General features: G+C 38.0%; 1 protein-coding gene across 1 annotated transcript in view; it reads left to right on the forward strand.

The window, feature by feature from the left end:
* The window catches only part of LOC139748290 (uncharacterized), a 165844-nt gene that overhangs the window by 67086 nt on the left and 72930 nt on the right, over positions 1-25828 (forward strand). Inside the window, exon 3 of the mRNA XM_071661277.1 lies at positions 13904-14455. Coding sequence (XP_071517378.1) covers positions 13904-14455 — 552 coding nt within the window. The remainder of the gene's footprint in view (positions 1-13903; positions 14456-25828) is intronic.

Here is a 25828-nt window from a genome sequence, read left to right on the forward strand (position 1 = left end):
GGTTGACGTGCTGTCAGTGGATTGAATCAAGGCATGTGAAGCGTCTGGGGTAAACCATGGAAAGCTGTGTAGGTATGTATATTTGAGTGTGTGGACGTATGTATATACATGTGTATGGGGGGGGGTTGGGCCATTTCTTTCGTCTGTTTCCTTGCGCTACCTCGCAAACGCGGGAGACAGCGACAAAGTATAATAATAAAAAAAAATATATATGTTTATGCAAGTGGATGTGTCTTTCTTTATCTGTTTCCTGGCACTACTTCGCTAACATGGGAAACAACATTCAGGTATGAAAAAAAATGCAATGAGATACTCAAAAGTCTGTGTACCTATTCAAAAGGAAGTCATTAAAAAAATGTATGTCTGACATCTGTAAGACATACTGTTGGCACTTCTAAATAGATGTAATCCTCCAACTCTTAGCACTCTTGTATGGTCAGTTTCATCAAACAAAAGGATGTGACTGGAGTAATATTAGTTTTCACTTTGCGTGATACATTTTGCAACAATATATGAAGCTTTAAGAATTGGTAGTCCTTTGAATACTGCAGTGTTTGAGTCAGGTAGAATAATATTTCACAAGCCCATTCACACTGTGAGCTCTCAAGGAAGCAGTAACACCATCCCAAGTACTGATACAGTATATTACTTTTTGGAAGATCAAAGATTTTTTTCTTTTTTCCATAATTCCTTATTGAACTACATACAGATCTCAAGAATTTTTTGATGTGACAGCACAAAGATATTAATCTAAACCAGCTTAAAGAACATTTTTTTATGTGCTAAAGTAATAAGTTGTCGATAAAGCTTGTCTTTTCCTTTAGAAGTTGACACTAGGAAGATGCAGGTACTGTCCACCACTCAGGTTAGTACACATAAGGGTTATCATTATTTTAAAGAACTTCTCTCTTGAGTTTAAGCTCCTTTCAGTTATGTATTTACCTAAAGCAATTCCAGTTACTGAAGGAAGTATTGCCAGACCCCTCTGTTGTGGAAGCTAACCTTCACTGTATCATTATACGTTCATAGTTCAGTTCCACAGCTGTCAAAGTTACATGGCTTCAACATACTGAGGATACAGGTTAATAATAGCCATATTAAAAGCAATACATGCAAAACTATCATGAGGCCGTATATAGCAGTGTTTCAGTGTTTGAAATTCTAATGCATTTCTGTTGACTCGGCACACTGAAATCATTAATTAGGAGGCTCTCTGGATTTTTGCTATCACTGACCATTTCCCACAGTTATTGTGACTTTCAGAGTGGATTTGCCAATTATCATACAATGCATTGTTCATCAGTTTATAGAATGCTTGTGAAACTTCTTAGAGATTTGGCATCAATAGGCAATTCCACAAAATGGTCCTTTGAGGTAGGCTATTAACCATTCCACCACTCCACTGGTACATGGTCCTTTGAGGTAGGCTGTTAACCATTCCACCACTCCACTGGTACATATATGGTGCCTGGTTAACCTTTCCACCCCCATATTTATGAATTGAGATGTTCTTCCGTAATGATAATGATTCCATCTGTATTTAAGTAGAAAAAGAATTATGATAAACAGTATGGTGGCAACACTGTTCACTGTTATCTATAATACTGATGGGAAAAGAAGTTGTGTGTGCAGTTTACATGGGAAATTTTACGTTTATATGGTTTAATTCTCATTATGTAAGTGTAAGAATGCTTCTATACAACTTAAGAAAAATGTTTGTACAGGAATGGAGAGAAAATCATGTTGAGATGTTAATAAGGTAAGGTTATTCAGTAGTTTTTGAAATACAGAAAATTAAAGGTGAGGTTTGTTGTTTGCATTCAAGAGAATATTGACAGGAAGAAGATGGGTTGCAGGGCAGTTTGTTAGGTGTTGACTGCTTCATTGCTGCCATTAATAGTGTTGTAATACACACTGTTCCAGGGGTTATTAAGTTATCCCTCTTTGTTGATGATTTGACATTCACCATCTGAAGATGATGCAAGATGCTTGCAAGCAGCTGCTGAAAAGTTATGTGTAACTGTGGTTTGAATGTCTCCTGACAAAAATTATATCTTTACATCTTAGAAAATCAATTATAACTTGAGAATTTCTACATATGTTATTGAAAATTATTCTCATTCCATACGATCAGGAGACAAAATTTTGGTATGCTTTTTGATAGAAGTTTGATGTAGACCCCACCAAATTAAAGACTGTGCAGGTAAAGTGAAAAGTCACTAAACATTGTGAAGGTGGTGTCTTGCTACTGGAAAGAAAATAGATAAATTGGACTGTGTGTGCCAGATATATCCATTGGCTACTGACAGCATCCCAGAAATTCATGAGTTTTTTATAATCTTCACATTATGATAAGAGCATTCAGGTCCTCTTGAAATTGTAAATCTATATGCAGATTCTAAGGAGAATATGTGACACAAAGAATTTGCCTTACAGTATGTCTTACACCATCTTGCCCTCCATAGATTTTTGCTACTAAAAGTATTGGGTATTTTGATCAACTTTCCTAGGTTTTCTAAACCACATAACAGATGCTATTAATGAGAGTGGGTTGCATTTAAATTCCAAACATGGATTCTGCTTGGTTCCCTCCATGGAAGGTTCCTGTAAGCAAATTCTTCAGGGAATGGATGAAAACAACTAAAAGCAACATTACTTCTGTTGTAGTAACAAGAAGTACGTTCCTTTAGTTTGATGCTATTCATTCAAAAAGATTGAAGATATATAATTATGACTCGAGATGTGATTCAGGTTTAGGATGTGTGGTTATTAAAGGAGAACCTCAGATGACAAAACTTCCAAGAGAATCTTCCAAATTTACTGCAGAACTGTATGATATTCATGCTTCACTTAAATTATTTGAACATGATTGAATAGTCTCCCAAAAATTAGATTTGCAGTCATTACTGATTCCCAGAGTGTACTCCCAGCAATATCGCACAATGCTCCAGTGCATCCCATAGTTCCAAAAGTCCAAGATTGGATTGTACAAATCCATACAAAGCAGAAGAATGTGGAATGATTCTGATGCTGAAGCTAATGCAGCTATATCTAGCAATCTGTACATGTTAGTAATATGTTAGAATGATTGTTTTAAGTAGAATTAATAGATTTGATGGGATAGGCAAGCTAGATGGGATGTGGGAACCCAGGAGAATGGGAAACTATAGTTAGTAATGAAATATGTTTAAGCATGAGATTTTTCCTTTCCCAGGAATTGCCAGTTGGAGGCAATTCTTTGTTGACTGTTGATCCAAAGTCACTTAATAGAGAGAAGACCTGCCTTAACACATTTATGTAACACTTAAAGTTACAGTATTACTATGGAACGTTGTTAATAGAATGTCAGAAGAAAAAGGAGTCGCCATCAAATATCAATTAACAGTGAATGGGAAAAGGGAAAAATTTTAGACTAATGTTAAAATGAATTGACAAGCAAATTTTTTAAGGAAGACAAAAATATGTGAATTCATTTTCTTTTTTTCTTTTAAACTATTCGCCATTTCCCGCATTAGCGAGGTAGCGTTAAGAACAGAGGACTGGGCCTTTTTTGGAATATCCTCACCTGGCCCCCTCTGTTCCTTCTTTTGGAAAATTAAAAAAAAAAAAAATAAAATAAATTTCTATCTAGGTATTTAAAAAAAAAAGCTGAAATATATAATTTTATGTAAATAATTTTTATGTTTTTGGTTATCTTTTGTATGGTCAAAGTTGATGAATAATCACTCGCTTCTATTGCTCTACAAATTTCGTGAAAGTAAATCAGATCTTGTTTAGCTTTTTTTTTTCTTTATGCATGAAAATATTTTCTCTGGAATATGGAACATTCAGAATGGGAAAACTAGCAACCTGGTTTAATTTAGTAGTGCCAGAATGCAATTTTTCCTTATGTCTCCCCCTAGGGATCACTCATTTCCCACTGTTCATTGTCAAGAAACACAACTTGGTCAAGTAATAACGTAAATCTGTTGGGAATGATCATATCCTCTACACTTTATGGAGACCCTCATATATAATAACATCACAAATTTGTAACTCAGAAGGTGGGAATGTGATATGAGTTGTGTAATTGTTTGACTTATGAGCTGCTATTTCACATCTACAAGAGGTTTATTTGCCCTAGAGGAGCGTACTACTAACATGTCTGGGTTGGTTCCTTGTCCACCTCTACATTAATAGGAGTTCAGTCTAATACTTTGTGATTCATTAATTCTGTCATCACCTCACTTTTTAAACCATCTATTTCTGTAGACTGCAATCTTGCTGCTCTCCATTATATGGGTATTATTTAGGTCACTATTCTTATGAGTTGTCTGTATGTGTGTCTGCCACCATGGCTATAACCCTAGGCAGGCATCACGCTTCTGCTTATCACAGTTTCATTGTGGAGATTGGCCACTTAAGGACTGACTGCTATGATACCTACTTCTTCCCCTGAACAGCTAAGTTGTGGAGTTCTCTTTCTTGATTGATTTGTGCTGATTGCATTTCAATGGGAAAATTACATTATGCTTAAAGTCCCTTGGTGGACACTACCATGTGATAGTGATTGCTCACTATTACCATGTGTAGTTTATGCTATACTTTATGTTCCTTCGTGGACAATGCCATATGCTAGTGATTGCTTGCTATTACCATGTGTGGTTTTGAACCTTTTTTACTTTTTTTTCTACATTAGATTATTTTTTTTTAAGTGCATTGTATTGGCAAATCTTTTGTTAGTGAGTCACTTGGAAGCAAAGAGTATTTGTGTATGGAAATATAGTAAAAGCTAGTGTCAGTAGAATTTGCCTGCAGGTAATAACACTGACTCACGTTTGCTGACTATTGTCATGAGACAGAAAAGAGTACAGTATTTTTGAGCAGGTAATAACACTGACTCACGTTTGCTGACTATTGTCATGAGACAGAAAAGAGTACAGTATTTTTGAGGACTGTCTTATCCCACAAGGGTCCAAATCGTCATGAGACTGAAAAGGGTACAGTATTTCTGAGGACTGTCTTATCCCACAAGGGTCCAATTTGCCTTGCTCTTTCATGGAGTGATACCTAGAAGTTGCAAAAGCCTCATGAAAGGGGTCCTAGAGTTATGTAATGTCATAAATTCTTCTTCAAATTTGTTTTCTGCTTCCCACTATAGTGAGGTAGCGCTATAAACAGAAGTGCAAATGGCTTTATCTATTTTTTTTTGTATAATCCCTTAATACCAGAGCACACCACCCACAGCCAGTCCTTATAGACCATTCCATCGTTTACTCTGACCACCTCTTATTCCCAGGTTCAGCCCATTAACAGAATATCTAAACCTATAGACCACATCACTCCAGTTCCAGAAACCTATAGACCACATCACTCCAGTTCCTTCTGTCCCATGCCTGCCTCTCAACCTTGTAAATGCTCTGACCATGATACCGCAAAGCCTCTTTCACACCATTTTTCCATCTCTTTCTTGGTCTTCCTCTACTCCTTGGTACCCCCCACTTCTGACATATAGATCCCCTTAGTCATTCTTTACTCACCATCTCCAGAAAACTAAACCATTTCATCACACCCAGGTTAATTCTCTCAATCAGACTGCTTGCTACTCTTCCTCACACATACACTGTCATTCCTTACATGATCAACCTACTCACACTAGATATTGCCCTCGGGCATCTGATTTCCAATAATTGGCACCAAAACCAGTGGTTCTACTATACCTCCAAACATACTTATCTTTTTTTTCAGACACTGACATGTTCTTCCACACACTTCTCCCATCTTGTGACTCGCTTCAGCTCCCATGAATCCATCTGCTGCTATGTCCACTCCCAGGTACCTGAAGCACTTCACTTTCTCAAGGTTTTCTCCTTTCAAACCCACCCTCAGACCATCCTGTTTTGCCCTTGCTACACCTCATTACCTTACTTTTGCTCACATTAACTTTTAGCTTCATCCTTTTGCACACTCTTCCAAACTCAGACATGAGCTTCTGTGTCTTCACTCTCAAGGCATCCATCAGAACCATGTCATCTGCAAACAGTATCTGACCCAACCTCCAAGGTCCTCTTACCTTGAGCACCCTGTAGACCTTTTTCTAAGATACATGCATTTACCTCCCTCACCATTCTGTCTAGGAACAGATTAATCCTTTCACTGCTTTGAACACCTTTCTCTCTATCCTTGATGAAGTGAATACTCACAATACAACTCGGATCTTTGTGTTTCATTTTCCATCTGGCTACCAGCTTATCATATGAGGTATATAGGTACTGCTTCACACATAGTATGATGATTTATTGGACCCACCTGATGTTTACTTCCACAGATTACCTGTACATGTCACTAGCAGCCTACTAAGCCTGATTGTAGATATACATGCCCACTGATGTGATTATTTTTACTGTTATAGGATAATTTGTTTTATTATTTTTATTTTTGATAGAATTAAGATTATTTGTTTGTTTAATCGTGTTTTAATATATAATTACATAGTACATGTAATGTGTGAAAGATATGTCTGATATTTGAAAAATAAGAGTGAAATGATGTCTTGACTCTATATAGTGTGTAATATGATTAGGTTTATGTAAAGTGAAATCTCATCTGCAAAAAAACCTTAGTTATCTTGTATTTACATATATAAGAAGCATGCTTGTTACTAGCTTAGGCCCTCCCACGTCCAGTCACCACTTTTTCACATCAGTATAAGGGAAAGTAAACTACTATACACACACACATACACTTTTTTTAAGCTCAAGTCATATACAAAAATCCATATCAAGCCTGGGCCTATTTTGAATATAGAGATTAATGATAAAGAAAAACAATAAACGAGGAAAAGTATATACAAATTTTAGAGGAAGTGAAGACCTGTCTTTTAAAAAGTGCTAGGTCATATTTATTGGGAAAGACATGTGTGATATAGTGTAAGAAAGCTATCACCATGGCTAACCCTGAGTTGCCAGTGCTTTGGCCACTTGGTAATCATGTGATGCAATGGCTTGCCAGGTATTAAGTGGTATAGCTAGTGGTAGGGGCACAAAAGCAGCTAGATCTCGGGTGCAAAAACCAAAGTAATACCTGTAGAAGAAGGAAAGTGAACCATCATTATGGCCTAGGGCAAGTCGGTCAAGTTGTAAAGTTAGCCTGTGAGAGTCCACATTTGACTCAACTATGTCAAGTAAGGATGCAGAGCTAGAGGTACCCCAGATGTGAGAGCAGGACTCCATGCAAGTGCAAATAAATTCTATATATAAATGGAGCATATATCTAGAAGAAATGAAATTTTAACGTCTAAACAGGACCTCCAGTTTCTTATAGACAGATTTAGCTAATTCTATAATGTTTGGTTACCAAGAAAGAGGTCATGTTACAGTGATACCAAATTGTTCATTGAACCAAAATGTAGAATAACAGACCCTTCAAAGGAGAGAAGAAAGTTGTAAGGACTTTTCGGTGGAGAGATGGACAGAAACTGGAACTTGGAGGCATTAAACTTAACCAGATTTCATCAACCTCACTGAAATAGCCCAGCCACGTCTAAGTTTATTAAGGAAGTTGTGTCGTAACAAGATGCGGTTGAAGTGAAAGAAGTAGATTTGAAGGATGTGGAGGAATGCACTGTTGAATCTTCTGCATTTAAGTGCATTTGGTTGTTTGTAGAAGAAAGGATATCATTGATAAAAAGGAGAAAAATGTAGGATATGGGCCTGAATCTTGAGGAACACCATTGTTGACAGAGAAGGGGGGAGCCTGATCCATCAATAACCATGGAGGTGAATTGGCCTGGAAGGAAGGTAGGTAAGAGGGAGCAAATTGAGGGAGAGAAGCCAGAAGATGGAAGCTTAAGAGATGGAACCCTTGTGCCACACCCTGTCAACAGGGCAGTTACATAGAATTCCCCAAAATCTTTCAAGGATGATGACTAGACATAAGTAATATAGGTTAGAACATCACCAATGGATCTTGCCTTATGCAAGCCATCCTACTGATCAGAGAAAAGACTTTGATATCTAATGTCTGAGGATGTGGGAGTGGAGGAGGCATTCAAAGATCTTGGAAGTAGTAGATGTCAAAGGATTCCTTCTTAGGAATGGTTAGGATGCACCAATTCATGCTTCCAAGAAGAAGGAAAAGTTTTAGTTTTTAAACAGAAATGTAACTGACGAGGAAGCACAGTTGCAAGTTCGGAGGTACATTCTTTCAGTACATGGGGATGGATGCCATCAGGTCCACATGCCTTGCTTCTATGTAGGGAGAGAAGCACTTTGGATTAGTAAGTGGAGCTTCAGTGAAGGAATGTTAGAATCATCCAAGGTAGAGTTAAAGGAGAGACAGGAACCAAAGAGAGTTGCTTTGGTTATGGGATATACAGCTGTTGTACTGTCAGAATGGTATAGTGAAGGGAAAGTGATGTCTTCAGCCAATAATCTCTGCTAGCATTTGGCAGAGATAGGAGCATCACTCAGTTTGAGAAAGTAATTTACCCAGGGAAAATCAGAAAACTCATTGTTATTCCTGTCAGCTTTGTTAAGGTGCCAGTATCTACATCTAGAAGGGGCTGCTGGAAGAGGATGTGCCATCAAAATAGATAATTTCTTTGTAAATGTATAATGTATAATGTAATAGATAAAAAAGATTATTTGCTCTTTGTGTACTGGAAGCAAGGCCTGCATGGCAGGTGATTTGCCACTATGCATATGTTATTGTTATTTTGCCTACACTGAACACTTGATTACTGATTGTTATGTTTTGTTTTATATAATCTTTTCACAGTTGGTGTCATTCTTTGAAAATTTTTGTAATGGCAAAATTATGAAAATTGTATGATTACCAGCTTCACTAGTTAGATGCATTGTGTTTAAGGTCAGTTGGGCTTTGGCAGGAGGGCTTTCACTATGTTTGAAACATCATCTTGGTCACCTTTTAATTTTGGAAGATCCTGTGTCCATAAAATCTCTCTCCATATAACATGAAGATAGGTTATCATGAAGTATTTCAGGGATATTATCCTGCATGGTGGTCTGAAGCTAGCTTAAAGGTGCTCAATTTCCTTCCAGGAAAACTCACAATAATGTGCTGTCATTGGCTTGGCTAGTAAGTAACTGTGGGTAGAGATTAGTGTGCACTGCCAGCTCAGCAACCACCCAGGCTTGCAGTTAGCTTTGAATAGAGGTTCAAAACTCGCATGCATAGAGCCTCAAAACTCGATGCATACATTTTCATCCAGAGGAAATTTTTGCCCTGTGTAGATATACATTTGTAAGATTTAAAGAGTTAAAAGGTGAAAAGCCATGCGATATAATACGACAATGACTTGAACCCACTTTCACCATAATCCACTCACCATTCTTTTTTTCCAACTTACACATTGACATTTTTTTTATCCTTGTTTGCTATTTTTCATGTAATGAATTAGTGTTAGGAACAAATGAAGGATAGCTTCATTTGCTTGCTTCCACTTTCTAGTTGATATGTATGAAACACTGAAACCATAGCCCTGTATCCATGGCAAAGTCCCACTGACCTCTCTGGTTCCCCTGACTGCTTCATATGCCTTGGTTCAACCCATTGACATCACATTTCCCCCTGTGTACCACACTGGTCACATTTATTCTCATCCCATGCGTGCCTCATACCCTCCTGCATGTTCTTGTCCCAGCCCCTGAAAGCATACTGTACAACATCCTCTGTTTCCAATTTGGTCTTCCACTTCTCTTTTTCCTCTCCACTTTTGATGCATACATCCATTAAGTTAGCCCCTCGTCTCTCATCCTCTCCATATCTCCAAACCATTTCAGCATGACTTCATCTCTCACAACTATAATCTCTCGCCCTTTCATTTACTCATTATCATTCCACACACCATATCTTGTCCTCTGGCATTTCATTTCCAACACGGCCATCTTCAGTACTTTTTGATATAGGACCCACATCTTACACATCCATACATCATTGAACTAATGTACCATCAAGCATACCCATCTTTGCCTTCATCAACTGGGACCTGCCTTTCCACACACTTCTTAGTGTACCCAGGACCGTAGCCCCCTTCCCCACCCTGTGGCTGAATTCAGCTTCCATGGTTCCATCCACTGCCATATTCACTTCCAGGTATCTGAAACACTCCTCTTTGAGCAAACTCTCTATGCTCAAACTTTTACTCTTTCACCCCTCCTAAATTTTATAACTCTAGTTTTGTTTACAGTCTCAACTTTATCCTCTCACACTCCTCCAAACTCAGTTAACAACTCCTTCAACTTCTTGCTCAAGTGTGACACCAGAGTCATGTCATCAGCAAACTGCAACTGACTCACCCTCCAAGCCTCTTATACCCTTAAGAGACTGCAAACCCCCTGCTCTCTCCTAGATCTTCACATTTGCCTCTCTCTGCACCTCATCCATAAACTGATTAAACAGCCATTTTTACATTACTCCCTTGCCATAGTGCGTAAGACAAGGGAACAAATGGGAGCATCAGTCAAAGGGGCAAATGGGGAGGTGATAACAAGTAGTAGTGATGTGAGAAGGAGATAGAGTGAGTATTTTGAAGGTTTGTTGAATGTGTTTGATGATAGAGTGGCAGATATAGGGTGTTTTGGTTGAGGTGGTGTACAAAGTGAGAGGGTTAGGGAGAATGATTTGGTAAACTGAGAAGAGGTAGTAAAAAGCTTTGTGGAAGATGAAAGCCAGCAAGGCAACGGGTTCAGATGGTAGTAGTGGAAGTTATTAAAAAAGGGGGTGACTGTATTGTTGACTGGTTGGTAAGATTATTTAATGTATGTATGACTCATGGTGAGGTGCCTGAGGATTGGCAGAATGCTTGCATAGTGCCATTGTACAAAGGCAAAGGGGATAAAAGTAAGTGCTCAAATTACAGAGATATAAGTTTGTTGAGTATTCCTGGTAAATTATATGGGAGGGTATTGATTGAGATGGTGAAGGGATGTACAGAGCATCAGATTGGGGAAGAGCAGTGTGGTTTCAGAAGTGGTAGAGGATGTGTGGATCAGGTGTTTGCTTTGAAGAATGTATGTGAGAAATACTTAGAAAAGCAAATGGATTTGTATGTAGCATTTATGGATCTGGAGAAGACATGTGATAGAGTTAATAGAGATGCTCTGTGGAAGGTATTAAGAATATACGGTGTGGGAGGCAAGTTGTTAGAAGCAGTGAAAAGTTTTTATCGAGGATGTAAGGCATGTGTACGATTAGGAAGAGAGGAAATTGATTGGTTCTCAGTGAATGTTGGTTTGCTGCAGGGGTGTGTGGTGTCTCCATGGTTGTTTAATTTGTTTATGGATGGGGTTGTTAGGGAGGTGAATGCAAGAGTTTTGGAAAGAGGGGCAAGTATGCAGTCTGTTGTGGATGAGAGAGCTTGGGAAGTGAGTCAGATGTTGTTCGCTGATAATACAGCGCTGGTGGCTGATTCGGGTGAGAAACTGAAGCTGATGACTGAGTTTGGTAAAGTGTGTGAAAGAAGAAAGCTGAGAGTACATGTGAATAAGAGCAGGGTTATTAGGCTCAGTAGGTTTGAGGTACAAGTCAATTGGGAGGCAAGTTTGAATGGAGAAAAACTGGAGGAAGTGAAGTGTTTTAGATATATGGAGTGGATTTAGCAGCGGATGGAACCATGGAAGCGGAAGTGAATCATAGGGTGGGGGAGGGGGCGAAAGTTTTGGGAGCGTTGAGAAATGTGTGGAAGTCGAGAACGTTATCTTGAAAAGCAAAAATGGGTATATTTGAAGGAATAGTGGTTCCAACAATGTTATATGGTTGCGAGGCATGGGCTATGGAAAGAGTTGTGTGGAGGAGGGTGGATGTGCTGGAAATGAGATGTTTGAGGACAATGTGTGGTGTGAGGTGGTTTGATTAAGTAATGAAAGGGTAAGAGAGATGTGTGGTAATGAAAAGAGTGTGGTTGAGAGAGCAGAATAGGGTGTTTTGAAATGGTTTGGTCACATGGAGAGATTGAGTGAGGAAAGATTGACAAAGAGGATATATGTGTCAGAGGTGGAGGGAACAAGAAGTGGGAGACCAAACTGGAGGTGGAAAGATGGGAGTGAAAAAGATTTTGAGTGATTGGGGCCTGAGCATGCAGGAGGGTGAAAGGCGTGCAAGGAATAGAGTGAATTGGAATGATGTGGTATACCGGGGTCGACGTGCTGTCAATGGATTGAAGCAGGGCATGTAAAGTGTCTAGGGTAAACCATGGAAAGTTTTGTGGGGCCTGGATGTGGAAAGGGAGCTATGGTTTCGGTGCATTCTACATGACAGCAAGAGACTGAGTGTGAACGAATGTGGCCTTTGTTGTCTTTTCCTTGTGCTACCTTCTGCACATGCAGGGGAGGGTGTTGTCATTTCATGTGTGGCGGGGTGGTGACAGGAATGATTAAGGGCGGACAGTATGAATTATGTACATGTGTTTATATGTATATGTCTGTGTGTGTATATATATGTATATGCGAGATGTATAGGTATGTATATGTGCATGTGTGGACGTGTATGTATGTAGATGTGTATATGGGTAGGTTGGGCCATTCTTTCATCCGTTTCTTTGCGCTACCTCGCTAACACAGGAGAAAGTGACAAAATTAGATGAATATAAAAGAATTTATGTCCCGGGATATTGAGATACTTCTATTGTTTCTAATAAAAGAATAACTCACCCTTCTTCTAGTGTTTGTGTGGTGTTAACTAAGCATGTAAAAGACATATATACAGTTCAATGAAAATAGCATATGCAGAGTGTGACTATTTTAATGAAAAAGGTTATCTGAATGATGCTCTTATGTTTGAGGTTGATTGTAAATAAGTGTCGTTTAATCAGACATGACCTGTCAGGCAGTTTGTATGAGCTGCTATTTGTAATGAAGGAATGCAAAGCACTGGATTGTGGATGCAACATTAAAATGAACAAAAGCTTCAGAAGTATTATAGTACGTTTCATTCAACCATCCAGATTTGATGGAATAACTGACAAATGACAGCATAAGACTTGAGGTCAGATGATGTGAATTTCATCATTTTTGTTTTTGTGGAAGAAAGTTGTTTGTGAAAAAGCTTTTCTTTTGTGAATTCCCCAAACAACTGCATGCAGAAATGTTGAGCCATATGCTACAAAGAAACTAAAACTTGCAGCCAAAAGATTGGCAGAGGAAGAGCAGATGTAAATAGAATAAGCATTATTCAATATTACAGCAGATGTATACAATATATTATAGTGTTGTAATATATACAATCTTCATTGTGAATTGTGAAAAGCTGCTTGATTATACTGTGTTAAAGTTCATAAAACTGAATTCATATGTATAAACTAGTCTAAGCAGACCTGCTAATCTCAATTTTTTTGGATGGGTTTTATCAGGTTTTATATTTGTCTTGAATGAAAATTATGAATTCTCATCTGCCAATGTTGTTTAGATTTCATATATGCCCCAGTTTTTATAGATTACAGTACTGTAAGCTAAGGCTCAGGCTGGAGTCTTCCTCCCAGATTGTACCTGTGTGCTGCATTTTCACATGATCTAGTGTTCTGTAACTGATTGATGTTATCTTCATCATCCAGTATATCATTTAACTATTCCACGTCAGATTCATGATAATATGGCATGTACAGATAAGGCCATATAACAGTGCCATTCATGTTTTGTTTGAAACAAAGTGATAAAAAAATAATCTTTTAATGCCATGTTGCATCTTTGCTGTGAAAAACATATGGGCATTGCCCATTAGGTTTGGTATAGTTGTGTGACATTGACTGTTTTTCTATTAAGTACAGATTTCATTGGAGAGAAATTCTATAAGCTAGTTACTTATGAATATGACCTGTTAAAAAGAAAAGGAGCGATGAGCTATATTTAGATTGTTCAAGTTCGGCAGTAAGATCTAGTATTTTGATATAATTATTTTCTTATTTCAGAGAGATATTAGTATAGCTGTTCAAGAATTTAACCAACACCTAGATAAAGCTTCAAAGAAACTGGAAGAAGCTGAAAAACAAGAAAATAAGGACCTTAAAACATTGAACGAACTGAGGAGTTGCTTTAATAATGTCCCAACAGGCAGTGGGATTGTGAGTGGAATGTCCAGTGGCTCTTCTTGTGGCATGTCCAGTGGGACCTCTAGTGGCATATCCAGTGGGCCTTCTAATGGAATTTCCAGTGGGTCTTCTAGTGTGATGTCCAGTGGGCCCTCTAGTGGGGTATCCAGTGGGCCTTCGAGTGGGATTTCCAATGGGGATGGTAACAGTTCAGGTGTCACCAATCCTAGCCTACTGGCAAAAGCCCTCGTTAACACAGTACAATCAAAAGAAGTTGAAGTAGTACCACTGGCCTCAGAATCACGGGAAGTACTAACACCAATCACTAGAGAGAGGGAAGCCTTGACCAATATTACCAAAGATAAGGTGATACCAGTAGTAGATAAGGAAAACAAGCAGATTAGGAGAAGACTGCAAAAACTGCCAAGAAAAGTAAGGGTTGCATTTCTTTTTTTTTTATGATATATAGACTTAATGCATGAATTTAGCAAATTCTAGAAATGACACATTTTCAATAGCTGCTGAGTGTTTTTTTTTTCCACAAGTTAGGAATTAAACCTTGTTTGATTGTAATGCGGAAGACCACTCTAGTATTTCCAGGAACACTTTCCATGATAAATATGTGCTTTATAGATTTAATAGTGATAGTCAAAAGTTAAAAAAAAAAAATTATGACCATCTTTAACCCCGAGAGTAGTTTGGATGTTTTTCTTTCATTTCATGTTACATGTCCAGATAGTTGAAATGAAAAGCATTAGAAATTGATGTTTTATGACAGTGGATTTCAGGTGAATATTGTAAAGAATAATAGCAATTACATCGTAGGAAAAACTACTTGAAATGGACAAAATCTTGAAGATGTTAAGACTATTATATAGGATACTTGGTAAATTGGTGTATGTATGTGTACATACATCACATATATATATATATATATATATATATATATATATATATATATATATATAGTACAGTAGTTTGATTGAAGTTTATAGGAAAAAGGACAACTGAGGGTAATGAATAGTTTCAATTGGAACATTCGCCAGAGATATGAATAGATAGGGAATTGCCTCAAGTTGCATGTATTTCAGAAGAGGATGCTTGAGGAATGATTTAGATATTTTGCATTGGGAAGTGTGTGTGTTTGTGTATGTGAGGGTGAGGAGATGTTAGTTTCACTGATGAAATGACTTAGAAGATTTAACAAAGTCAGTGTAGATGATAATGATCAGTTTTTGTTTGACATACGTTGAGCATTTGTGGGAGTGAATTGAGAGGCTGGTTGCTCTTGATAGATGAAGAGAGCTTAATGTAGTAGATAAGTAGATTCACAGCATTGGTGTGAATATATTAATCTTTGTTGTTGGTTATTATCCTCATACTCATGAAAGATATTTTTGTGTATTACTTATTGTATGTGTATTCTCAGATATACTTGTTTTTAGAGGAAAACTAAAAGCTCCCATCTTCTAGTTAATGAAGTATCATTTGCCAGTAGGATATTCTGTGAAGATATGCATGTTAAAGGAAATTGTACTCTCAATTTCTTGTTGGAAAGGCTAGTTCTCTGAAGTCCTTAGTTGATTCAGTTAACTTGAAACAGAGATCTATCCATTTAAAACTTTTAGATGTGATACTGTGTATGACATACAGATATTGTTTCATACATTTCTTCATCCTGCTCTACTCCAGTGTTTGATAATAGCTGCAGGTATTCTGTCATCATTTATAGAGTAGAGCTCAAAAGTCCACATCAGTTAATGTTATGCTTATTCAGTGGAAGTCTGCAGGAATTGTTTGTTTCATATCGGGCAGTTGTGTCCCATGTAGGATCTTGCCATTGTGATATCTTTACTCTGAAAGTGTATTATTAGGTTTTTTTTCAACTGATAGCTTGAAATTGAAAACCTTACACCTTGTACCTATTAGGAACATCATAGCATTCTGAAACTCTTAATACCTGGCAATTTATGGACCACATGTATTTTATCACATAATCATAGCTTATTTCACCCTGATTAGATGCTCCAAATAGAATTGCACTTTGTAATCTATTTGGAATGGATTAGTTACTTGTGGGTGACTTCTGCTGAATGAGCCAGCTCTTTAGTGGCTGTCAAGTTGCACTCTGACCTACTTAACTGACTGTGGACTACCTACTTAACTGACTTGTGGACTACTGGCATTCTGTCCACAAGCATACATTCTCTTGTTGTCATATGTAACAATTGACAACACTTAACTTGCGCAGCTCATTCTTTGTAACTCTAGGTTTTCATGAGATGAGCACTATGCATTATCCCAGCCTTTTGGCAAAATGGTATGAGCAGTAGATAGAAGTGGGAACATTTAGGCCTGAGCATTACGCAGAAACTTTAGGTACAAGTACTAGGTAGGAGCCTCTGCAAACACTGCACTAGACTTGCCCTCTGCCAGCGGCCTGTTAAGGGGTGAGGCACTAAAGGCTAAGAAGCGGCACTGGAGTTCTTTAGTTTTGGAGACTCTGTTGCCATGGCCACCCCTTTGAAGGAGTTCCAGTTGGAACAGGTGTCAAAGGTATAGATAGATAGATAGATAGAGGTTACATATGATACTGTTTGACATAGATAGGTAGAGGTTACACACGATAATATTTGACATGCTGGCATCCATGTCCTCTCTCCAATGTGCAGAGAGTGTCATGCAGAATTGTGTTCCAATTTATCAAATACCATGAACATTAACTGAAATCTTTATGTAGACTGTGCTTTGTGATATACATGATTAAGTCCATGGGGTAAAGTTCTCAGTTGTCATTGCACCACAGACATCTGTTACAGAAATTTGTCCACTCTGTTTCTGTTATAATTTGGGTCAAAAGCAGTGAAAGCTTTTACTCATAATATCATGTGGCATTCCTTCTTTTATTGCCACCACTTGTTAGGGAGGTAAATGCAAGAGATTTGGAAAGAGGGACAAGTATGCAGTCTGTTGTGGATGAGAGAGCTTGGAAAGTGAGTCAGTTGTTGTTCGCTGATGATACAGCACGGATGGCTGATTTGGGTGAGAAACTGCAGAAGCTGGTGACTGAGTTTGGTAAAGGGTGTGAAAGAAGAAAGCTGAGAGTAAATGTGAATAAGAGCAAGGTTATTAGGTACAGTAGGGTTGAGGGACAAGTTGATTGAGAGGTATGTTTGAATGGAGAAAAACTGGAGGAAGTGAAGTGTTTCAGATATCTGGGAGTGGATCTGGCAGCGGATGGAACCATGGAAGCGGAAGTGAATCACAGGGTGGGGAAGGGGGCGAAAGTTCTGGGAGCTTTGAAAAATGTGTGGAAGTCGAGAACATTATCTTGGAAAGCAAAAATGGGTATGTTTGAAGGAATAGTGGATCCAACAATGTTATATGGTTGCGAGGCGTGGGCTATAGATAGAGTTATGCAGAGGAGGGTGGATGTTTCCAATGAGATGTTTGAGGACAATATGTGGTGTGAGGTGGTTTGATTGAGTAAGTAATGAAAGGGTAAGAGAGATGTGTGGTGGTAAAATGAGTGTGGTTGAGAGAGCAGAAGAGGGTGTTTTGAAATGGTTCGGTCACATGGAGAGAATGAGTGAGAAAGCTTAACAAAGAGGATATATGTGTCAGAGGTGGAGGGAATGAGGAAAAGTGGGAGACCAAATTGGAGGTGGAAAGATGGAGTGAAAAAGATTTTGAGTGATCGGGGCCTGAACATGCAGGAGGGTGAAAGGCATGCAAGGAATAGAGTGAATAGGAACGATGTGGTATACCGGGGTTGACGTGCTGTCAATGGATTGAAGCAGGGCATGTGAAGTGTCTGGGGTAAACCATGGAAAGTTTTGTGGGGCCTGGATGTGGAAAGGGAGCTGTGGTTTCGGTGCATTATACATAACAGCTAGAGACTGTGTGTGAACGAATGTGGCCTTTGTTGTCTTTTCCAAGCGCTACCTCGCACACATGCGGGGGAGGGGGTTTTCATTTCATGTGTGGCGGGGTGGTTACGGGAATAAACAAGGGCAGACAGTATGAATTATGTACATGTGTATATATGTATATGTGTGTGTGTGTGTATATATACGTATACGTTGAGATGTATAGGTATGTATATGTGCGTGTGTGGACGTGTATGTATATAGATGTGTATGTGGGTGGGTTGGGCCATTCTTTCATCTGTTTCCTTGCACTACCTCGCTGATGCGGAAGATGGTGACAAAGTATTATAAATAAATAAATGCATCCTTTTTTTACAGCTGTAGTGGTTTTTCTCCTTATTTTTATGCTTTACTTCTGCCAGTACAGAAGATGTCCCATATAGAGTACAGTTTTTCTGTCTCATTTATGCTGTAAGCTGTAGCCACTCAGGACTTTTCCATGCAAAACGTCATGATATGCAGTCTTATAAACTTTTTTCTTTTTTTCCCCACCCCATTTTCAGATTAGAAGTGTCTCCCTTGAAATTTGATTTTTAGTTTCATGATAAGTGGGAAGTAACCAGCTTGAATACACACTATATTTTGACAACACACTGTATCCCTCTCATTTTTCATGCATCTACTCAGCATCTGAGCCTCTTTATGGTTTTCCAAAATCATTTCTGTGTTGATAATATGTTTATGTTCCCTATATAGCATGGCAGACACTTAAGGATTGCTTTTTTGCCACTGTGCCACCGTCATTTGTCCAGCTATCCATGCAACATCTTTCTGACTTTTTCCCCTTCATTGCTTATCCTTGCGCATATCGTCTGTCTATCCAGCTGCCCATCATTCATTGTCGAGAGTGGCACTTTACCCAGCAACTTGTCCCTATTGTCCGACTTCCAAGGTATAATAAAGGATACTAATTATTTTGAATCTCCTTAACCCTTAAACTGCAACTACTAGAAAACGTGGCTACTACTTAGAAATAAGCATTATATTATCTTAGAATTAAAAGTATGAATGTAGAATTATGAAAAATTAAGAAACTGAATTATTTATCTACCATTGTTTTGCCATGGTTGTCTTGAAGTTGATGAATATGACATTTAGTACACAACTGAAGGCAGCAGCACAGAGATCTTGTCTTAGGTGTTAGTGTTGTTTGTTGCAGTTGATCATGTACCAGCAAATGATATATGTCACAGTTTGAGGGGTAATTGGTGTTTTCTTCTGTTTGAGGCAACAGACCCTTAATCAAACAGGTTTCCATATGTTAATTTTGATGTTTCAATAGGTATCCAAGCAGAAGATGCAGTTTTAAAGCCAGGGACAAATGAAGATGCCAGAGTTAAGGTTATTCTCATGGCTGACAGTGTTGTTATCTTGGCCAGTTAGGGGATGAGACTGAATTAGACAGCCATTGAATTTATTGAATCCTTTTATTGATGGTATTAACACCTATAAGTCTTAGGCTGGGTGATTCTCCCTCGCATTTAGGGATCAAGAGGTCTCATTGTACTTCACTGTAGCACTAAAATGTATACTGTACATTATTTTTTAACGAGATGAATTGTAACTTAGAAGAATATGATTTTTACCAAAAATATTCCTGAAAATTTATGTTTCTTTTAAATAGACAGTCATTGGAGAATAGGTATTTCAATATGAAATCGTGTTGTTAAAAAGAGTGATAATATTCTTTAATATGCATATGTAAAGAAGGCATGTACAGAGCATCAGACTGGGGAAGAGCAGTGTGGTTACAGAAGTGGTACAGGATGTGTGAATCAGGTGTTTGCTTTGACGAATGTATGTGAGAAATACTTAGAAAAGCAAATGGATTTGTATGTAGCATTTATGGATCTGGAGAAGGCATATGATACGAGTTGATAGAGATGTTCTGTGGAAGGTATTAAGAATATATGGTGTGGGAGGCAAGTTGTTAGAAGCAGTGAAAAGTTTTTTTTTCAAGGATGTAAGGCATGTGTACGTGTAGGAAGAGAGGAGAGTGATTGGTTCTCAGTGAATGTTGGTTTGCAGCAGGGGTGCATGATGTCTCCATGGTTGTTTAATTTGTTTATGGATGGGGTTGTTAGGGGGGTGAATGCAAGAGTTTTGGAAAGAGGGGCAAGTATGCAGTCTGTTGTGGATGAGAGAGCTTGGGAAGTGAGTCAGTTGTTGTTCGCTGATGATATGGCACTGGTGGCTGATTCATGTGAGAAACTGCAGAAGCTGGTGACTGAGTTTGGTAAAGTGTGTGAAAGAAGAAAGCTGAGAGTAAATGTGAATAACAGCAAGGTTTTAGGCACAGTAGGGTTGAGGGACAAGTCAATTGGGAGATAAGTTTGAATGGAGAAAAACCGGAGGAAGTGAAGTGTTTTCGATATCTGGGAGTGGATTTGGCAGCAGATGGAACCATGGAGTCGAAAGTGAATCTTAGGATGGGGGAGGGGGCGAAAGTTTTAGGAGTGTTGAAGAATGTGTAGTTGAGAACCTTATCTTGGAAAGCAAAAATGGGTATGTTTGAAGGAAAAGTGGTTCCAACAATGTTGTATGGTTGTGAGGTGTGGGCTATAGATAGAGTTGTGAGGAGGAGAGTGGATATGCTGGAAATGAGATGTTTGAGGACAGTATGTGGTGTGAGTTGGTTTGATCGAGTAAGTAATGAAAGGGTAAGAGATATGTGTGGTAATAAAAAGAGTGTGGTTGAGAGAGCAGAATAGGGTGTTTTGAAATGGTTTGGTCACGTGGAGAGAATGAGTGAGGAAAGATTGACATAGAGGATATATTTGTCAGAGATTGAGAAGTGGGAGACCAAATTGGAGGTGGAAAGATGGGAGTGAAAAAGATTTTGAGTGAATGTGCTGGAGGGTGAAAGGCGTGCAAGGAATAGAGTGAATTGGAACGATGTGGTATACCGGGGTCGACGTGCTGTCACTGGATTGAAGCAGGGCATGTGAAGCGTTTGGGGTAAACCATGGAAAGTTTTGTGGGGCCTGGATGTGGAAAGGGAGGTGTGGTTTTGGTGCATTATACATGACAGCTAGACTTAGTGTGAACGAATGTGGCCTCTGTTGTCTTTTCCTAGTGCTACCTTCTGCACGTGTGGGGGTAGGGGGTTGTCATTTCATGTGTGGTGGGATGGCGATGGGAATGAATAAGGGCAGACAGTATGAACTATATACATGTGTATGTATGTGTCTGTTTGTGTATATATATGTATACATTGAGATGTATAGGTATGTATATGTGCGTGTGTGGACGTGTATGTATATACATGTGTATGTGGGTGGGTTGGGCCATTCTTTCGTTTGTTTCCTTGCGCTACCTTGCTAATGTGGGAGTCAGCGACAAAGTAAAATGAATGAATAACATATATTACAGATAGATATAACTTTTCATTTGTTATGTATATAAATTTCAATAAAATTAAGAAGATATTAGGATTTAAATGCAGAAATATCCTGGTTCTTGAGGTTTTGTTCAGTTACTCGCTGTTAGTGTTAAACTTGTTTAAAATTTCATCAGAAAATTGCTAACCACATGTTGCTTGTCCAGCTTCCTGAATATAACTTGTTTATGATAAAGGCTCTCCTCATTACTGTATAATAGATAGCACTGCAGTGTTTGTCAGGATTGCTTATTGCTTTCAGAGGCATCAACAGTTGAACATTTACACTTTTTGAATTTTTAAACCCACTGTAGATGCTTTAGGATTACCATTCATTGTTCTGCTATTCATTGGTGAATAAACATTCTTCACAGTGCAACATAAATACAAGGGTGCATCTTCAGGTGTCTCATTTGAGTCATTTGGTAAACTTGGACAGATTTGCTTGGAATTTGACGAATGTCCAGCTTTATCAGTTCAGATGACACAAGCAAAAGCTAATGATACATGATAAAGCCAACATGAGACTAACAATGCTTTATATGCATTGTTGAGAATGAAAACCCCAAGTAGGTAAAGTTAGCAACACGCACCCAATCGCTTACAAAAACTGAGTTCATTCTTTTAGTGGCTGTATCACTGTCGGGTAAAAATTCCTTAACCCTTATGTGAGTACATTTCTTGTGTAAGGGGGCATCCCTTCAGAATAAGTTTTTCAAGAGAGGAAATGTACATAAAACAAAGCAGCCTTAAAAGAGTGAAATATCATGTTCTTTTAGAAATAACATGGAATGATAAGACTGGTGATTGTCTCTTTCTCAGTATTATTATAAACCACATTCTGCAGTAAAATGCTGAACAAAATTCCAGTAGGGCATTCACATATAAGTCTAAAAAATTAAGCTTTTTTTTGTCAGTATTCTTTGGCACATCCCCACTTTTCATATAGAGAAAGCACAGGAACAAGCTACCATAGTGATTCCTAAACTGGGAAACAAATCCTATAAGTCCTGTCTATATACCCTAAACTTATTTAGCTTGGAAAAAAGAAGGTTAAGATGTGATTTGATGCAGTAACTTGAAGTTAGATAGGCTATGACAGTCCTCATTAAATGAGGCAAAATACTTTTTCTCTAGTGGGATAGTTAAAACTTGATATAAAAGTCAGTGTTGTTGAAAGCCATTTGATACATTTAAATACAGACTTGACAAATACTTAAATTCAAGTCCTTGATAGATTTGTTTCTCTTATGTAATAGACAATGTTGTATAAAGTTAATAGTATTTTCTTTTGGGTCTTCTGTGTGCTTTTCTTCTCTTACTGTACTAAGCTTAAAAGTTTCTGATCTTTTTCACCATCACAGACATCATTAAAAGGACATGGTTGTGTGTTGCTGTTTGTAGTTCTGGGTATTTTTTTGTTTATGGGGAGTGGTTAAGTGTGTACAAGCATTGATGCTTTGTAGGAATTGATTTTGTAGATGTTTTATTTCCAACCTCAATCCAGCTGTCAGGCAGAGACCAGGGACATGTAATTTCTGTGCATAGACTTGCTGCCTAATTGCCTGTGATTATACCTTGATGCACATTCTTTGATGATGAGTGTGTGTGAGTCTCGACTTCTTTTCTCTTAGTTTCATGCAGAACATCTTGATGAATTGTCAGCCGCTTGATGCTTTTCACTGATTGCACAATTTGGTAGCTCGCCATTAAGGTCCTATTATTATGATAACAGTGTCTTCATATCATTATCACCATTTCAAGTATCATGATTATTTTGAGTCATTGAATTTCTGATATTGTCTTTCAAGAGAGTGACCGTTTCTCCAGTAACGAGGGTGTTTAAGTGAGGCTTCACTGCAAGGTGTGTGGAAATTCAGCTTGGATGAAAAGAGCAAATTTAGATTTTTAGATGTGGCTGGAGCAAGGCTCATGCAGATATTTAGATTAGTATTTTAATTCTCAAAGTATTATGGAAATGTATTATTTGACTAAAGCAATTTCTTACTCATGGGTAGATTGAAGGAGCTACTAGTTTTGTCATCTTGATCTTATTTGGGGATTTGTCTTGCCTAAATCATTTTTTTGCTACCGTAATTCATTTTTTTTTTTTTTTTTTTAAATTTTCCAAAAGAAGGAACAGAGAAGGGGGCCATATGAGGATATTCCCTCAAAGGCCCAGTCCTCTGTTCTTAACGCTACCTCGCTAATGCGGGAAATGGCGAATAGTATGAAAAAAAAAAAAAAATTCATTTCTCATATGTCCACATTTTTGAAGAAGGGAGGTACCATCAGTTCACTGAAAGAAATGTTCTAAACAAATACTTGGTATTACAGAATTTTTCGATGGGAGTACTCTGGGCATATGCTTATGAATTACAGCAGGTGTTATTTGCAGTGACCACTGTATGTGTATTCCCACTGACTGGGGCCTTATTGAGGTTTGTACCTTATGCATTCGATGAAGAAATTTTCACCTTCCAAGGTTTTAGTCTTTTAGTCTTTCCCAGTTCTGTAACACTTCAAGATTTTCAAACAGACAGCTTGATATCGTGGGAGAGAATCATGAATGCTTCACTGTTAATGCAGTACTCTCTTTGTGAAGGATTGTTTAGAGCAACTAATAGAAGACCTTCAGGTTGTTCGGAATTGCACAGGAACTTTAATCTTTCTTTGCTGCAAAACACCCTACTAGTTCTGATCCAGGAGTTAGAAATTTCTTTGAGCAACATATTGCCTCACGTAACTCATGAATGTGCCTCCTTAGGGGTAATGCAAGGAAATTTACTCCATGGCACTAAATTCAAGCATGAGTTTGAGAAATGCTTAGAGCTCTTGTTTGGGGTGTCTAAATGATTACCCTATTTCTCTATTTAGCTATGCTGAGACTTTGACATCTTGATTGTTTGGATGGATACACTTGTAGATAAGTAGATTAGTGATAGGTTATGATTCTGTGTATCAGTATATATTTAAAGCCTCTACTTCCTTAACCAGAGGATCTGTTCTTTACTCAGACAGAAACTTTTCCATTCTTAGGTACTAGAGTATATTGGATGCTGGATTCTTTCAGTTTAGGATAGGATGGCTTTTCCCATTGCCCCTTTTTCTTTGAAATTCTTTTGTCTTGGAAGGGTCAGCATATTTTATTTGTAGAACTTAGAGACTTCATACTGGAGTGGTAGGGTTCTTCACTGATAGACTTGTTAGATACCAGGAATGATTATCAGATACCCTAGAACATCTCTCCAGATGTGCTGTCATTTATTTGGATTCAGTGGATATGTTTTTTCCTTGGTGAACAAAGAATTTTTTTTCCTCATATGCCACGCAAATCTGCATATGCAAGTAGTGGAGCACCAGGTTGTTTAGCACCACCAAATTATGTAGCTGTGGGTTTGGGCTGTCTAGTTACATTACTTAATGCTCAAAAAATTTTCTAATAATGTAAATATTACTACAGGTTAAGATGAGTAATTTTGTCTGTGATAAATGTCAATTGATATCATTTAAGCATTCCTAAAATATCGTAGTCTTCAGATTAGTGAATGAGAAATTACAAGTCTTCAGATTAGTGAATTAGAAATTACATCATTATGCATCTTGTTTTAGCTCGCAGTTCTTACTGTTATATTACAGAGAACACTCTTTGCTTCCAATATACAAGTCTGCTTTAGCACATATGAAATTGATTTTGATATTTTGACTTTTCTTTAAAAAAAATTCACCTTATATTCCCTCTTTTTGAGCTTTAAGTTAGTTGGAGGTCAACAACACATGACATTTCTTTTGATGGGCAAATATTCTTGCGTGTAATGAGTGCTTACCACTAACAGAAGTAAATGAATATTACAACATAGTGAATATTGAGGCTATTATTTTTTATATCTTTGCACTTGTTTGGAAGTACTGAAGAGATAGTGGAGCATGTGTTTTGAGATCTTTTAAGTGTAGAAACTCAATTGAAGACTCAGCTGTGTTGTTAAAAGAAATGCTATAGTACACATGCACCAGCACCCAACTCACCCACTCTGATGCTTCTTTTTAGGGGACATGGGCCCCCAGTACAGTAGTCTTGAGTGAGCTTGTAATAGACAGTACATGGCCTCCAGTGGAAGAAGAGTGACACCTTGTCTTTGTATTCTGCAGGCCATGAGTGGCAGGCCTTTTGTATGGGTTTTCATTAGAGATGGCACTTCAGTTGGTTAGAGTAAACTTGATGAAATGTGAAAGTCCTACTGCCCAACTTAGTAAAGCTTGAAGCTTGTCTCTTTCAGGATATCCCAATAGTATTTACAAGTTTCATAACCCAAACATATATTTAATTTGATTTTAGAGCAAGTAACCCATTCAACTTGCATGCCTATATATATACATTTACATACAGTGCCTTGTAACTTGGAGATATGCTTTTTTATGATTATGATGTGCTTCGACCTTTGTAAAACATTAGGTCGACTCATTAGGTTCTCTTTTGAAAATAGGAATTAGTTGCTT

This window comes from Panulirus ornatus, chromosome 73, assembly GCF_036320965.1.
Source record: "Panulirus ornatus isolate Po-2019 chromosome 73, ASM3632096v1, whole genome shotgun sequence".
In the NCBI taxonomy this organism is placed as follows: Eukaryota; Metazoa; Arthropoda; class Malacostraca; order Decapoda; family Palinuridae; genus Panulirus; species Panulirus ornatus.